We start from the raw sequence: 17,759 nt of genomic DNA on the forward strand, positions 1-17,759 counted from the left end.
GTTAGTAATTGGTTCTCCAAATTAAATATTTGCAGTACTAAGGCTGTATTTTCAGAAAGAAGAAATAAGTTTCTTAACTGTCTTTTATTATCAAAATTTTTTGTCATCCAATTCACGTAATTTTTCAATATACGAAACGAACGGAGGAGATTCGCGACAACGACACGATTCATCCGGGTTTGTTTATTCGCGGTCGTAATGTATACAATAATAAATATGTTACACACATCAGATATTACACTGGCAGCCCCCCAGGATTTTGCACAATGGTCCGCGTTCGAATTCAGTGCCAAAGTTTACTTGTAGAATACGTAATGCGCAGATCGTCGAATTACTTCGAGATGAGGGAAATATGATTTGCGAAAAATAAAATCGTACCGACCAACTCATATCGAAACAGTGTAATCAGTGTATCAGTGTAATCTTCCAAAGTCTTTCTTTTTACCCTCATCTGACATTATTGTATAAAATAGGAACGTAATACAATTTTTATCAATGATGCTATGACTGCTCGATTCTGAAATTCGCGATAAAACATTCGGTACGAATTGTTTATTCTGAGAATGACGGAAGCCAAATTTTGAAACGCAAGGAATCTAACATACAGATGCAAATTATTGCAATTCTCATCGTTTTAACAAATCCGCAAAATGTAATTCACGCCGCACTATATTATCGAAATAAACCGCTTTAAATTATATCTGCAATGATTAGCAATCGCAGTTGCGGATTGCTGCACGAAAAGAAAATTTATTTAGTCGACCGGAGGCAAACGATAAATCGTTCAGATATTTTTGCAACTGAAAGTCTAGCGCCATAAATCTTGCGAAACGGAGACAAAGATTATTCCGCGTCACTCGAAACAATATTTTTGCGACAAACGATTAGACGAGCGATATATCTCGAAGTATTTTTCAAGTCACTGGTTCTATTGTTTGGAAGACAATATAGCATCAGAATTTAGAAGTATCTTCGAAATTTTTCCAATATAGGAATTGCGATAAAAATGAATAAAAAAAAGAAGAGACGATACGCTTTTATATCTAATAATAAAGATATTTAAGTTTTATAAAAAAATTATTATTCTATCACACACATGTCTCCACATATGTAACCCAATAAAAAATAAGAAAATATAAAAGATATAGTGAAAATATATGAAGAACGTTATCTTCTGAATTTATGTGTCAAATTAATAGATCGATAAAAATAAGCTCAATATAAAACTCTGTTCAAATTTGATGCCCCAGCGATTGTCGTGATTATCTATCTTGAATTTGAATTGAATAATTGTCCCGAATAATTGAATATTGCTTTATTACGATTGCACAAGTTTATGAAAATGCACATTTTTAGAATGCGACTGTATGTACGTGCTTTCATAACAATATTATTTACCTTTTGTACATTAATCTATACAAAATGTTGCACAAAACACACCTTTCTCGTTGATTTACGCAGTAGACAAATGTCTATATATGACGAACACAGTATAAAAGAGTTTTAACAAAGAAATAAACAACTGCCACACAGAGTTAGTCCTTGTTGGGTCAGTGAACCTTTGGCTTCGCTGACTTTGCCTTCTTCAGCTTCTTCAGTCCACTTATATTTGTCTTCAAAAGATTCCAATACGCCTGTTGGAACTTGTTTACATCTTTGGAATGAATCTGAAAAATAAAAATATCATGTCAGAGAAATATAAACGAGTTATTGTCATCTGCCAGTGAAACATAGACACATACAACAGTGGCAATTTTCTTAGTGCGAAAAGATGCTCGAACTAGGCAAAGATACTCTGTCGTAGTTGGTAGAGGAGGCCTGCCTTTCCTGGGCACAGGTTTGTTATGTCCATTAACTGCAAGAGAAATAGAAAGCCTTTTAATGCAGATACAAAGAATTACATAAAAATAAAGGATACAAATTGTCATTGCTAAATCTGTTCATATTTTCTTATCAAATGTATGTAATTCAATAAAGTTAGATGCCAGTGTTTTTCAGATAAATTAATAAAAGGATGAAATTTTTTTATGTTTCAGGAATGAATAAAACGGAGGATACTCACATCTTTTGATACTGAGTGACACTGCACCAGACAAACGCGACTTCTCAAAGAGTTTGGTTAGCTCCGCTAAGAACTGCAATCAAGATTCATCAATTAGTCCTTCACGTTTGAGGAAACGTGATGTATCGACGAAATGTCAAATTACCGCGTCGTTCTCCAGTAGAACCATTCTGACGACGGTAGCATATGTTAAACGTCAAAAGCCGTCGAAAGCAGTCGCTTAGAGAGACAGGAACGAAAAGGTTAGAAAATGCAGCCGCAATTCTTGCTTTGACAGTACCGTTGACTATGCGAGACTCGTAGAAGACGATCCGCTTACCTGAAATCGATCGTTCATAATGAATGTTATAAAAGCTCCAATCAATTATATAACATTTCTATCTCAAACTGTATAAAGTAGAAATCGTAGGAAATCTTTTTTTACAATTATAAATATTCCAACTTCAAAACATTCATGTTTTTGCAGATTGGGAAAAGTCGCCAAATACATGAAGTCGAGTCGGTGTCCTCTCTAAGTTATCATCTGTATTTAATGGTCAATGGCTGCCACCTCATCGTGATGTTGACGAGTGTTTCGCGCAATAGTGGAATGCGTGGAACTTGCTGCTAATACGTCAGAACTCATCGGAGCCTTTCCAGGACGATCGTCGACGACGACGACAACAACCAGGATGAGCCGCGCTCACGTCAGAGCTCTCCTGGCGATTTTCTTGATCGCTCAGGTTCACGGTATCATGTTCTACCTGGAACCAAACAGTCACAAGTGTCTCAAGGAGGAGGTCCACGCGGATGTACTCGTCACGGGCGAATACGAGGTGTCCGAGGCGATGAATCAGAAAGTTGATTACGTGGTGAGTAGATGCAATGGTGATCCATCATTGGATACCTTTTCATTCATCATCGATTATCAAAATATTTCTTTTTTTTTTTTTTTTTTTTTTTTGAGTTTAACGTGTCTTCAACCGAAGCAGTCTATGGTTATATTGACACAAAACTTATTTCTTTCTATTCCTTGTCTGTTATCTCTAATTTCTTGTAAGATCAAAATATTTCTGTAGGAACAGAGGTTAGGAAAAAAAATATTTCTGTAGGAACAGAGGTTAGGAAAGACATAACCACATGTCAGTTTCAGACTGACAGCTGTGATAGAAAATTTGCTATTTTCTTTAAATAATAATAAATATTTTAAAATAAATATTAAATTACAATAATTTTTGTTTACAGATACAAGATTCCAAAGGACACATATTATCCCAGAAGGAGGATATTCCCTATGGAAAACTGTTGAAGTTCTCCTTTGTAACTGAAACTTACGACACTTTTGAAATATGTTTTGCTTCACATGTTCCAAACCGTATGTGTATACTCAAGTTTTTTATTTAATTTATCATACTGTACTCTGTTGTACTATTATTATTAATTTGATTAGATTGCAACTGCACAAGTACATATACAAATTTCATATCTAATAGATTTGTATATAAAATGAGATTATATATAGGTATATCTTTTTTTGAAGAGGCCTCTCTTTAATTAGATTCGATATAAAAATGATTTCAGATCAACGTGGTGTCAAACAAGAAGTTCTATTGATCATGAAACGTGGCATTGAAGCGAAGAGTTATGAAGGCGTAAGTCCATACATTATACATCATTTATAAATGATTATATTTATTACAAATTATATACCTATCCTATCTTCAGCATCGTTTTATGAGAGAAATTATCTGATCTTATTTTATCTATTTTCTTTTTATATATGGCTTATTTCTGCGATGCAGTTGGTAAAGTAGAGATTTCAATATTGTGTTTTCACATAGCATGCATTTTGTCACAAATTGGCATTTGTACATTATAATCAGTCTTAAGATTAAGCAGTAGAATATAGCACATTTTTATTATTTTGTGCATGATTTTATTGTCGATGTTCCATTAACAAAAAACTGTTAAAACTTATTATATTTACACGAATACACATATATACAAGTGTTGGACATTAAAATCAATTATATTTATTTTACTATTGAACTTTTATTATATTCTGTTAATAGAAATTTTTACTACTGAGTTCTGATTATTAATATTTAGAACAAATATATTGGCCATTAAAAATAATTGAAAATTTCTGTAGAGAACATCTTTTATTTTTAGATTTTTTTAAAAAAAAAGGTTAATGGTACATCTATATAACAATAGTGTAATAGTGATATTGGCTAATACTGAGTATTTTTTTCCAGTAATACTAAAGATACAAAACACTAAATAACTTGATTGTACAATATCCTTCAGAGATTGCAATATATATATATATTCTTTTGTTATATTATAATGTTTTTCTGTCTCTAAAAAGTTTGATAAAAATTTGATTTGATTTCTAAAAAATCTGTATGAAAATATTCATTTGATAATTTGGTGTTTGTGTTAAAATACTTGATTATTTAGTTATTTTTGAGCGGATATTTGAAGTTTTTGATATAAAACATTCAAAATAAGATTTTTAAGAATCAAGGATTTCAATAACTAACTTTCTACATAATTAATTCATTTTATTATATTTGATTGCTCAAAGATTAGAGCTATTGCAATCTTCGAACATCATCTCGTAGTATTTTCTGTTGCTCCTGTACAAAACACATACACACAAAGTTCATTCATTATTTGGCTTTAATTTTATAAAGTAAGAAGTATAAGTTATAAGTAAATGTGTTCTTGTTTTCGTTCAGTACTAACAAGACTGCTAAAATTTTTGTTTTTACCAATTTCCGTAAGAATTGTAATCTTTTTTCGTTAATAATAGATTGGTGAAGCAGCCAAGTTAAAACCAGTAGAAGTGGAATTGAAACGATTGGAGGACTTGTCTGAGGCGATAGTGCAAGACTTCGCCAGAATGCGCAAGAACGAGGAAGAAATGAGAGATACGAATGGTAAGAAAAAAGACAATAAGAAAATATCATTTAAAATAAATATAAGATATTCTGCAGCCAATATTACTATCTCAAACAGTAGAGAAAATGGCTTTATTAAAAAGAGAATAAACTTTAAAATTTTTTAAACAATTGATCCGCATTGTATTTTTCAGTAGTTTTGTGTAGTTTTGACATGTTACTTTGATATTCTAATTAATTTAATTAATGACGGATGTCTTTTTTTATTTCAGAGGCCACAAACACTCGAGTACTATACTTCAGTTTGTTCTCGATATGCATTCTTTTTGGTTTATCTACCTGGCAACTCTTCTATTTCCGACGTTTCTTCAGGATGAAGAAACTTATAGAATAGATTTGTAACAAATTTATTATCTTTGAATTTCAGTTCTTGTTATTTGCAACTTCGTATTTAATTATAAATGCAAGTTCATACATCATGAAACATTTTTTATATTTGCAACAACGTAAAAAGAATCTGAAATATATAAGCAAAAAATGTTACAATCATATTATCACAATTTGAATCAATGTAAAATACGATAAAACTTCTTATCATTTCACCACATAACGCGCATATATATCACGTTATCGAAAACGTAATATTAAAAAAAAAATGTAAAATAGATTTCTTAAATAAAAGATTATTGATACAATATCACATTTATGTCTTAATCTCTATTTGCAGACAAACATCTAGCCATAAAATAAATTTGTCGCATATGCTTCGAAACTTACATAAAATAAATATATTGGAAGTTTTTTTTATATAAAAGATATCTACATATCAATTTATATTGATATATAAATTTATTATATCAATATTTTAAGACAGAAATGAGCTCGTATTTTTTACGATACATATCTATAAAAATTGACATCTCTTTTTTATAGTACTAGAATATTACAAAGTGCGCGACATTTGTTTCTTTATGTCTAAATGTTTTTGTCAATGTATAAAATTATATATTATATTTTTCAATTTTTTAATTTATTTTAATTATGTAATTTAATATATATATATATATATACACACATATATATATATATATATATATATATATACACATATATATATATATAGAATTATATAAAATATAAAATTTATTGATAAATATAAATAATCATGTCATTTTTAATTTAAGATTGTAAATTTTTTATTTAAAAGTATCAGTTAACTTGCATAAATTATTTAGCATTATTTAATTTAAAACGAGTTATATTTCTCATATGGATCTTTTAATACTCGAAAAATCGTCTGAATTAATAGGAGAATATATTTTGCGAAGAGCTCTATAGTGCAACAATATGTGTCTTTAATATCCGAAAAATCGTCTCAGTTAATAGGAGAATATATTTTGCGAAGAGGTAGTAGTGCAGCAAAATGTCTTTTAAATGTCCGAAAAATCGTTTGAGTTAATAGGAGAATATATTTTGCAAAGAGGTTAAGTAAAGAGGTAAGGTCGGCAATGAAGGTTGGCAAATTATCGACCTGTCGATTATCGACAGGTCGATAATTTGCCAACCTTCATTGCCGACCTTACCTCTTTACTTAACCTCTTTGCAAAATATATTCTCCTATTAACTCAAACGATTTTTCGGACATTTAAAAGACATTTTGCTGCACTACTACCTCTTCGCAAAATATATTCTCCTATTAACTGAGATGATTTTTCGGACATTAAGACATTTTGCTGCACTACTACCTCTTCGCCAAATATATTCCCCTATTAACTTAAATGATTTTTCGAGTATAAAAGATCCATATAAGAAATATAACCCGTTTTAAATTAAATAATGCTAAATAATTTTTACAAGTTAAATGATACTTTTAAATCAAAAATTTACAATCTTAAATTAAAAATGACATGATTATTTATATTTTATATAATTATATATTATATATACATTATATAATTATATAATATATTATATATACATTATATAATTATATAATATATTATATATACATAATACATATATATACATATATGTATTTTTTTAGAAAGGAATTGCAATTAAAAAATCTTTAACTTAGAAGAAAGAAATGTTTTTGTCGATGCATAAAAGTAAAAGTATATACTGATGAATTATAAATTAAATATAGATGTCATTTTTAATCTAAAAATTTATCTAAAAATATATCTAAGAATAACAAAACACATGAATTCAATTCGAAAACAACGGTCTTTTTTAGAGAGGATATAGAATTGATCAATGTATAAAATGTAAAAAACAGTTCATTGTTTTAATATTTTATTTATAAAATAGAATCATCTTATGGGAACAATAAATGACTTAAAAAATATAATGAAGAAATATCGCTTGGAAGACAATTTATTTGTCGATTCGAAGGCGGATATCTTAAAATGTTTTTGGGATTTAAAATCGATATTGATATCAATCGATTGTAAAATATTATATATTGCTATTTTGTTCGTATAATCTTGAAGAAGCAACATTATATCTACCTCGTATACAAATAAAGATTTAATATTGTATACGTAACCTAGACCTAGACTCTTTCTCTTATTTATGTTTTTATTTTTAGAGCCAAAAATTAAATTAATGGCACACGAGGTGATCATAGAAGTTCTAAAATGCAACTTTATACTCGCATTTGGATATTTTCTTAGCGCTAAATATAATAATACATTGGAGTGTGAATGTATTGTCATTGGATACTGCCAAGTTAACTCGAGCTAATTCGTAAAGGTACATTCTAACAAAACGTTTGTTTTTTGGCAATATTTGCAATAGAAAAATAATATATATATAATATATATATATATATATATATATATATATATATATCTTTTACTAAATGATTTCTTATCACATAAATGAGTGATTCAAAATAGGATTCGACATAACAATAATGATTCAAACATTGTTAATAAGATACAATAAATACAAGAAAGAGGCCTAAATTGCAACAATCAAATTACATTTCCTACCTACCACCATAAATTACGGTTTCGTATGAAGCTATTCATAAATAGTTATACATTTTAACGAAATGGTTGTCTTTCGAAATAAGATAATAATTTCTTTCTTCTATACTAAATATAGTTCTTTATCACAAAACGAGCGATTAAAATTTGTAATTCTACACAAATGATAACAATTCGAACTAGATATATTATACTACCAGATATAAAAAATACAAGGAAAAGAGTTATACACTGCGACAATAAAATAATATATCATATTCATTGCAATAAACTACAATCGCTATCATTAGCATTTTAATGTAACAATTATTACAGTAGACATTAATCGACAATAATTAATGCCACGAGATAACAGAGATAAAATCTATATTTGTTATTGTTATACATTATGCTCATTTCTACTTATATATTAATATAACATTTATTTATTATCGCAATAACTCGGACTGTCATTATTTTATTAGGCTTATTATCTTTTTCATCTATATCGTTCGCGCAATATCTATTCATAGTAAATGTTTGCACTGAAAGTTTGTACAGATTCACAATTAGGTATTTCTTAAATGAACGTTATGCAACAAGAAATTCGTATCAACATATTTTATTTCAAACTTTAAGAAATTTATTTATAAAAAACAAACAAAAGTTAAAATTGATGCCACAGGTATATGAGAATATGTAATAAAAAAAATTTTATAACGCATAAATTCCTAAACTTTTCCCTTTAAATTTTTATAATTAATAGTTCGTGGTAAAATTAATTTGTCAATTTTTAATATAATTAATTCATTGTTGCACAACGCTATCTAAATACTACAGTTTACCTGAGAAGACTAGTTAACAACAGGATCAAAAGGAATTTTGCAACTATTTTTTTTCATTGTCATTTGTACGTCCAATAGAACTCTTTGTTCCCTTTATATCTAAAAACATATAGCTCTAAAATATATATAATATATATATATATATATATATATAATTCTTGAATTCTTTCAAATCTGACTATTAATTTTTTTTCACACAAAATTGGATTATTATTTCTAAAGACACAGCTTTCTAGTTTTCTTATTTTCAAGCATCTTAGCATTTAGACATTGAGCGCTAAATCGAATCTTAAAATAAATCTGAATATAAAAATTTGAGAATCTTTCGAAAAACAATTATATTTTTCATATCTTTATAACCAACTAGTCTTTTTTTAAGAACTCCTAGTTTTGGGAAAGATATATCTTCCCTTGGTAGGTACGCGTGACTCAAAAAAAGAGCGCTATTCTTAGCGCATATAGTGTGTACTCGTGTGAGGAATAAATTAAGTCCCATTTGGACTATGACGACGTGTCGCGAGGAGAATTGTCAAGGCGGAATCGTTTGTACTGAGCTAAAGAAGCTCATCGCTGTTCGTTATAGTTGACTGCCGTTTAGACAATCCTCAAACCTTCGCGTTCTGGCGTCTTAGATCGTTGGGTATCATGATCGTGAGCAACGTGCCGATCCCGAGACCGATGCACATCGCGATGTTTGCCTTGAAATCGCCCAAATTGTTGAACAAAGAACCGTAGAGCATCGTGAAGGCGATGCCGAAGACTTGCACCACCGCGTTCAACAAACCCGCCGCCGTTCCTTCCGGTTCCGGATACGTAAGCTCAGCAGCGAATTCAAAACCAACCGGCAGATAACCGGTAATGAAGAAGCTAAAAATATAATATTTTAATAAATATTATATTATAAATATTTTAAAAGCCTCAAATTAAAAATGATAGTTATCTGTCGAATTTGTTATGGATGAACTTTTACGGAAAAGACAATTAATTTTAACGAGAGACCTTTTTAGCGAAATCTGGCCAAAGTGTAGAGCGTCTTATAATAAATCAAATTAGAATCAATATTTATAAATTAAAAAACGCATATCGTAAATCATAATGTTAGATATGTTTATAAAAATAAAGTTCTTCTAAAACAATTTTGCGAATTACATAACGAAAATAATCGCTAGATTTTACCCCAAAAGGCCAGCTGTAATGTAGACAACGTATATCTCTTTGCTGTCCAGTGTCAAAGTAAAGATTATCATTCCAAGGAGACAACATAGATAGATTACTAGCGTAGTCTCTCTGAAAATTTACATATTCTTCGTTTTCTTTTTTTAATCACATAGATTTATATCATTCGATGAAATGATATAAATTGAAATACAGATATATGTATACAATTTAATATAATACTATTTGAATTATTTTCAATATAAACGATATCTTAAATCCTGATAAGATTTTACAATAACTGTTATCATAAATTGAATTTACTGATTAAAAAACAAATCAAAGTTATTTGTTGAAATAATATTGCTATTGTTAAATTGGTTTTAAAAAATTTTCAATAAAATCATATTACTGGACAATATTAAAATAAAAGCCGTGATTTCGTTTACTCACTTAAATTTGTGTGTTTTATCCAATATAACGCCGCATATAACGGAGCTCAACATTCCAGTGCAAACTATTGTTAAGCCGATACGACCGGCGTCCTCTTCATGTCCCTGAAAAAAAGACAAGTTTAAAAATATCAACTTTTATAATTTTTCAGAGAATCGAAAAAAGATACATATTGAAATATTTAACATTAATAAATAACAGTTTGTAAAATAAAATCCAAAAAAAATCAAGGAAGAAGCGAGAACTTGCAGTTTTCTAGAGGGAAAATACCTACCCGGAAATGTTTGAGAATAATTTGATTCAAGAGGGTGCTTATGGCGTAAAGGACAGCGATATTGATGCCGTAGCTGAATAAAAGCAACACATAACCGGTATTGGTAAGCAGCCTCTTGATAGAACGATAAAACTTCTCGTTCTCAGTGTTCTCTCTTTGCACAGCTTGAGCATGGCTAGGTGGTAAAGGCGGTGCTGACTTGAAGACTGGTTAAAAATAAATTACTGATTTCTATTAAGTGATAAAAGAAAATGTGCATGTCTTGACAATAAAATTTCGGAGCTGATTAAAGAAAATATAAACTTGTGTAAAGACGAAATATATTATTTGCTCGAAATATGACTTTCTTGATACTGATGAGGAACGTTCATAAAATATAAATATAATATTTTATAAAAATATTATCTACATGGAATGTCTTTTTAATTATTTCTTTTATATTCTTGTTTTTCAGTTTGGTAATTTTTTTGTAGCGAAATACTCAAATCATTAAATTAAAAGATGGGTCATATCATTAATTATCTCATCACTTGTCAAATAATATCTTTTCTAAATTTTCCAGCTTCCAAATTTTATTACCGATTACGTAACTATTATATAACTATAAATGGAAGTTCACGTACAGAATAATATGAAAACTAGTATGAGTGTCGTGAAAGCCGCGACGAGATAGAACATAAGTCGCAACCCTCTTTCAATGTTGCAGACGTTGTCGCTGTTAGGCACTAACATCGGTGGAAATAAAAAACCAATAGCTATACCCAGCTGCAACAAAAAGCCAAGAGACGAATATCCTAAGAAGTTGTTTTCGAATTTCAGGAAAAAGTTTGAAAGAAATATTTGTAGTATAAATTTAATTATTTCCGGTATACATACAAAATGCTTATCTTAAAAAACTTTATCGTATACTTATGATAAACGAAATTAGCATCGCTTTTCACCATATTTTTATAGATTTACTTATCGTTATCGAAGCGGAACGTTTCCGCTTTCAGCTGTTAAAAGAAGTCATATATGGGTCAATGAAATGTATTTCAAAAGAACATATCCAACACATTAAACTTATATATTATATCAAAAGAGACTGCGTTTATTTTTTCAATAATACGAAAGAAAATGGATTTTTTACTCTAAATGTAAAAATTAAAAAATAAGACATTGAGAGACCCATTAGATGCTTTCTCCTTTCTGAAAATTTATTCTAAAAACGTGTTTTAAAATTCGGATCCATAGCACCACAGCGATTGCAAAATGCATCGAATTGAGCTTCCGTTTTATCTATTGCGAAATCGATGTAATTAAGGCGCGACCGTCTTCCCCGATAAAACACACGACGACTGATAAAATGATAGCAGCTGCACACAGTCCGCACCTAGGATCAATTGAATCCGATATAGGGTGAGCCCCCTGCCCCCTTCGTTTCATCCGTTTGCCCCCGCGGACAGACACGACCGATCTGCCTGTCGAGGTAGCGAAATTAATCGTGGGTGTCCACTTCGACTCGGTTTCCCACCTAATCACAGTCACAATTTAAATCTCCCGAAGTACCCTTCGTCGATTAGCGATATATTCCAGACTGTCACTTCCGTTATTCCGTGCACGGAGATCTATTCTCGTTTGCCTGCACGTGCAGCGACACGTGTCGCTGTAACAATCGCGAATATTTTCTCAATGTCGTGCATTTTTAAAACGATAATTTGTGCTATGTTTGATGGAAAACGAGTCTTATATAATATACTGAGAATTTACCTCAAGAGAGAGAGACAATCAAAATCTTGCGTAATAAATTCCCAAGAATTATTATTATATATTTCGATAACAATTAATCGAAATATTCTGCACAGAATTAAATTAAATTAGACAGAAATAAGTTGCAATACAATTAAATAAGAATTAACTTCATTATACGTAATAATAACCATGCAACATTTTAGAAACTTTTAACACTTCTGCGTGGATTCTTTCCGATCGATTATCTAATATTAAATTAAATTACATTCCATCGGATAAAAATGTGTGCAGATATGCAATAAATTTGAAAGTTATTAATTTGCAACAAGAAAAACCGGATTATCGAGATATTATTTCACGTGTAATAATTATTTTGTAATCTATTTATAAACGAGAGAAATACAAAAATTTGAATTAATATCCATATCGCGTCGAGTAAATTTATTTATCTCATTATCGGATTACATCGATTGTCTATTATCGCGCGTTCTTGATTCGTGTAATCAGAAATCATTTTATTGTATGGATTAACAGTTGGCGGCTCTTTGTGCTTCGTAAAGTTAACACGTTTCTACATCATGGTTCTTTCATACTTTTCACGAAGATATTTGTACAAACATAAGAGAAAGAAAAAGAGAGAGAAGAGAGAGAAAAAAAAGAGATATTTATACAAAATTAAATTCTTACACTATTCAAAAAGTAATCGAAGGCAATCATTAATTTAATTTTTCAAAAATCTCAATTTTAGAAAATTTTAAAGATAAATTTTTATAAATTTTTAATATAATTCAAAGACAAAAGTAAAGGTTGTAACGATATAATGAAAAAATCAATTAAAAAAACATATATTTCTTTAAATTATCAAGTCTCCTTCAAAGATCAAATTCAAGTTCTATTCTGTGTAGCATACTTTAATGATGTATCAAAATATTGACATACTTGGTTGCCGAAAACACCGATGCTACAGGCGCTGCTAACTTGATCAGGACCAAACCAAACCGCGGCCAGCCGGGCTGGAACTGACAGAACGAAGGTTTGACTGACTGCCACTAAACTTTGACCGAGGAATGTGATCCAGAAGCGATCGGTAGCTATGCTGAACACCTTTATCCAAGAACCGAGAGCGGTTCCGAGCGCCCCGAAGATCACAGCATATCTGAGACCCTAAAATCCACCCCATACGATGCGATCGTTTAGATATTAATAAGCAGGAATGTGCGATATTATGCGGAATGAAATTTGTTCGATCAACAATAAATAATTACTGGAAGGAAAATGACTTTCGAAAGATATCGTCCGTGAGATTAAATCCGGCGATCTTGTCGATCTCGGTATTGTATCCAAACTCATTTATTCGATAAACGTAACATTGTTTATTCTAAATAAGAGGGAATGTTATCGTTCAGTGATGATCAGATAAGGTGCTATACATGTACTACAAGTGTTTAATAAATTATGCAAACTTTACGTCCCGCGCCACAATTCGCTATCGTACCTATATAGAAAAATCAGACAAGTCAGAAAGTCCAATTTTTCGAAATTTATTGTCGCTTTCTAATAATTTTGAAAGTTCTACGTGAAAGGAAAAATGGTTCACAATTAAAGAGAATGTATGATTGTTTCGTAAAACATAGTATATACAAATCTCCGATATTTCGTTCTACTTTATCATTAATAAAATTATTACTTACAAATTTATTGAGCAGATAACTAGCGGGAAATATCAATGGAATGTATGTTATCATATATATCATGCTTGTCATGTCTATCAGGAAGCTCGAAACACTGTAATAGCGCATTACAATGTTCGCTATAATACTGTATTGGATCCACTGCATGGCATTGCTCGCGCTGTACAGTACGAAGAGGATAAGCATCAGCCATCTTTTCTTGTAAATTTTAATCTCTACGCCCTGCAATCAACGACATTCATTCTCAATCTTTCAATTTTTTATGTACGAATATCTAGATATTATAATATTACGATCTAGATATTAATAGTAAAAATTTAGCATTATCACCCTCTTGTTTCATCGTGTTTCATATTATCGATTGAAAGAATAAAAATTGCGAAGAATTAATGTTAGCTTACTATATCGATCGCAAAAGTGACATTAAATTATGTACATATCGCTTTTATGTACATTATACTAAAGCTGATATTAAAGCATTTTTTATATAATTCCAAAGGAAGATTATATAACATTTTTTTCTCTATACAATTTCGTGATATTTTCAGGAAAAAATCCATCTACATATTTTTTAAAAATATAAATCTTGAAGAAAAAATTTAAAGGACAAAATTTTAATTAGACGTATTAAATAAATTTAATATTCCAATATTTACATAATGGGTAGCTTCCTGAAAGAATATCACGTGCAGCTTATTAAAAATATATCACGTCAATTCGAAGCGAAGACTCTTTCGTTAATTTTCAATTCTTTTTTATTTGATTTTTTTTTCTTATCCAGATTTATTCGATAAGAGAATTATTCACCTGCGTTGGTTGCATATCACCTTCAACAGTTTTTATGTAATCGCCGGAAGCTTTCCCCATTTTTTCAGACACTTGCGTTCGTTCCGACTCCATGATCAATATTAATAATATTAACGAGATTGATTGAATCGAGTAGAAGTATCGTCAGGAGACGAATCAAAACGGTTTTTCCTCTTTCATTAATACGGCTTTAATTCCTAAAATTCAAACAATTAAAATATTGATCTTATTTCTCGTATTTTCGAGCGTATTCCTTAGGTATATAAATTCGATAAAATCATAAAATCAATGCAATGAAAAAATACAAATATTTGGAATGTTAAAAATAAGATGTTGTGACACTTGGACATTATTGAAACACTTTTCTAAAACACCACTATTTGTAAAGAATATTATATTTATCGTGTTGTACAGAAGCCGAATATTCTTACAAAATTAAATCGGAAATTAATCTACAATTTGCAAATTTCCAAGAAATATATTATTAGAGTACACGATAATTAAAAGTATTCATAATATTTTGATTTAACGTGTATTATATACGCGAATACAAGTATTTATATATATACGTATGTGCGTGATCCTTGCATATACGTAATTGGATGCGCATCTAACAACACTTAAATAGATTTATATGAGTCACTCCAAATGCTGAGTATTTTTTTATTGTATAAAATTGAATTCAAAATTGAATCAAAATTTCATTGCTATTCTCTTTCGACATTTCTGATAAAAATTATTATTATTATGTTATGAATTTTGATCATAATTCCACATTGATATTCTAATCAAGGATTAAATGTATCAACGAAAAGTATCTATGATTTATTTCGCAAAACTTTGAAAACTGTGATCATCTTCTAAAAGATAATTATTATTAAAACTTAAATAGCACTCATTCAAAATTAATATTTTTCTCAATAAAATAATCTAAATATTATTCAAATAAATTAAAATATACATTAAATTTAAACATCTATATATATTGTGACATATTTAAATTTTCAGCAATAAAATCTTATTTTTATATATTAATATATACTGTAAAGTAAAATTGAATATGTATACACGTGGTACAGGAATAGAAACAAATATTGATAAAATATCTTTTTCATGAAAATAAAATTTTCATAAAACTTCGAATTTTGTTTGCCATTTTACGTGAACAAAATTATAAATATATAAAAATTTCAATACACATACACACATTAAAAAAAATATCTAAATTTTAATTTGTGATCAAAATTATTGAGAACGTCGTATTTGAAATAATCAGAGATGTTTTATATACATACGTTCATCCAATCTTCTCGTTTATTACGAAATAAATCATACTTGAAATATCTTTTTCGATTGCTTCATCATCCAAACTAGTGATTCACGATCGCTTCTTCATCGGGTTATACATCACGAATGTTCTTCGACGCGTTTAAATTCACGTATGAGGATGCGACAGATGTTACATCGGTCTGTCACGTCTCATCGCCGGCATGACGATAACGTTGATAACGGAGAGCGATCGTGCTATCACGGAACGTCGAACGTAAACTAATGTAAGTGCATCGCAAATTCCTCGAGAGCCTGTTCTACCACTCGATTAAATGCCCCTCTGTCACTGTCCCCTTCTCCATCGCACATAATCGCACGTGAAAATATTTACGCACACATATACCCGTCTGAATGTGCGATAGCTAAGCGCGCATCTATCAATGGCGATTCTCGTCGTTGAATGCGCCGTCGCAATGTTAGTCGTTCACGAGTGTCCGACGAGAATTGTTATCCTCGACAATCATCCTCCCACCGATGTTATTGTCAACCTTGGACACTCGGTGCATAAAAAAAAAAACTGCGCGAAACTGCTGCGACATTAGACCATCAGGATTTCGCAACTCAGGCAACTTTCGTTTCTCTGGCAATGCAATTTTGCTACCGAAAAGTGACACGTTAACTGATAATCTGGTTAAAAGAGTTAAAGCTAACAAAGTTGTATCTTTTTAACTGTGACTGGTTGTGAATTGAGGAAATCGAATTTAATAAATTTTGGATTATGGAAAATATTTATATATAAACATATTTTTTTATGATTAAGATTTTATATCGATTTGAACAAAAGATTTGTCTAAAATATATAATATTTTGATTTTTTTAAATTATATCACATAAGACGACTCTCGTATGATGTGCGGATCAATTTATTTGCTGATTAGTTAATCCGTATTATAATTTTGTTACAAAAGATTATATTCAATGTATGCGCTAACAACATATTGTTTATTCGCGTTAACAAATAATCTCAAAATAAATAAAATGTTCACGATATTCTCTATTCATAAAAATAAAAGACATAACAATACAATTAATTTTCGTCTAATTAGGCAGTTTATTCTATCTACATATGTGTTTTATGTTGAATGTAAGCAAAACAGTTCATTCTATTCTCGGTGTCACACGCATATCTATGATAACTCTGAATCATCGTACAAAAGTTCCACTCCCTATCTCGGAAAATTTTCGAAGAGAAAGGCGAATGTATGTAAATTTCCAATATCACACCGTTATCTTCCGATGACCCGGTTTCTTTCCGATATATCCACGCGGGCTACTCTATACTTCTCTTTAAAATACATCATAATAATACCTAGCTTTAGAATCACGAACAAATATCGAAAAGCCTTTGCGCAATCAATTCATTTAAATGTAATTTTATTTAATTAACGTAATGAGAATGTTTCCATGAAATTTAATAACAATCATTTAATATTTTATCGTGGGTTTATATAAATATCTCTTAATTAATATAATTGAATTTATTCAATACATTTCAAAATTGCCAATATAAAAAAATTTTAATAACTACCGTTTATATATTTGTTGAAGAACATTA

The 17,759-nt window shown here is 29.9% G+C and overlaps 3 protein-coding genes across 7 annotated transcripts in view; 1 reads left to right on the top strand and 2 right to left on the bottom strand.

Moving 5' to 3' along the window:
• Positions 1–70: 70 nt before the first annotated feature.
• On the bottom strand, positions 71–2,349 carry Srp14 (signal recognition particle 14). Its single transcript, XM_083033429.1, has 4 exons — positions 2,208–2,349; positions 2,063–2,135; positions 1,743–1,855; positions 71–1,667 (listed from the first exon to the last, which is right to left on the bottom strand). The coding sequence occupies exons 1-4, from the start codon at positions 2,229–2,231 to the stop codon at positions 1,551–1,553; spliced, it is 327 nt and encodes a 108-aa protein (XP_082889555.1). The 5' UTR covers positions 2,232–2,349; the 3' UTR covers positions 71–1,550.
• A 384-nt stretch (positions 2,350–2,733) lies between these two features.
• On the top strand, positions 2,734–5,642 carry Bai (transmembrane emp24 domain-containing protein bai). Its single transcript, XM_083033426.1, has 5 exons — positions 2,734–2,913; positions 3,287–3,416; positions 3,623–3,693; positions 4,860–4,986; positions 5,220–5,642. The coding sequence occupies exons 1-5, from the start codon at positions 2,734–2,736 to the stop codon at positions 5,339–5,341; spliced, it is 630 nt and encodes a 209-aa protein (XP_082889552.1). The 3' UTR covers positions 5,342–5,642.
• Positions 5,643–8,289: 2,647 nt separating this feature from the next.
• LOC145933955 (choline/ethanolamine transporter flvcr2b) overlaps positions 8,290–17,759 on the bottom strand; it is a 52,200-nt gene continuing 42,730 nt past the window's right edge. For 2 of the 5 annotated variants that reach the window (XM_083034040.1, XM_083034039.1), the window contains 7 exons: positions 14,069–14,290; positions 13,317–13,541; positions 11,270–11,411; positions 10,647–10,852; positions 10,373–10,476; positions 9,941–10,051; positions 8,290–9,631 (listed from right to left, as the gene is read on the bottom strand). In XM_083034040.1, the coding sequence (XP_082890166.1) occupies positions 9,370–9,631; positions 9,941–10,051; positions 10,373–10,476; positions 10,647–10,852; positions 11,270–11,411; positions 13,317–13,541; positions 14,069–14,254 (1,236 nt within the window). In that variant the 5' untranslated portion in view covers positions 14,255–14,290 and the 3' untranslated portion in view covers positions 8,290–9,369. Of the gene's footprint in view, positions 9,632–9,940; positions 10,052–10,372; positions 10,477–10,646; positions 10,853–11,269; positions 11,412–13,316; positions 13,542–14,068; positions 14,291–14,875; positions 15,073–16,170; positions 16,916–17,759 lie in introns of those variants that run through there. The other 3 variants (XM_083034038.1, XM_083034035.1, XM_083034037.1) reach the window with 3 other exon arrangements.

This window comes from Prenolepis imparis, unplaced genomic scaffold (assembly GCF_030444845.1).
Source record: "Prenolepis imparis isolate NDT839.2.m4 unplaced genomic scaffold, iyPreImpa1.0 SCAF_3, whole genome shotgun sequence".
Classification (NCBI taxonomy): Eukaryota; Metazoa; Arthropoda; class Insecta; order Hymenoptera; family Formicidae; genus Prenolepis; species Prenolepis imparis.

Coding starts and splice junctions, on each gene's coding strand:
- Bai (XM_083033426.1), top strand. CDS start 2,734: ATGAGCCGCGCTCACGTCAGAGCTCTCCTGGCGATTTTCTTGATCGCT. Junction 3,694..4,859: donor AAGCGAAGAGTTATGAAGGC/GTAAGTCCATAC, acceptor CGTTAATAATAG/ATTGGTGAAGCAGCCAAGTT. Junction 4,987..5,219: donor AGAAATGAGAGATACGAATG/GTAAGAAAAAAG, acceptor TTTTTATTTCAG/AGGCCACAAACACTCGAGTA.
- Srp14 (XM_083033429.1), bottom strand. CDS start 2,231: ATGGTTCTACTGGAGAACGACGCG. Junction 2,136..2,207: donor TTCTACTGGAGAACGACGCG/GTAATTTGACAT, acceptor TCTTGATTGCAG/TTCTTAGCGGAGCTAACCAA. Junction 1,856..2,062: donor GTCACTCAGTATCAAAAGAT/GTGAGTATCCTC, acceptor TTTCTCTTGCAG/TTAATGGACATAACAAACCT.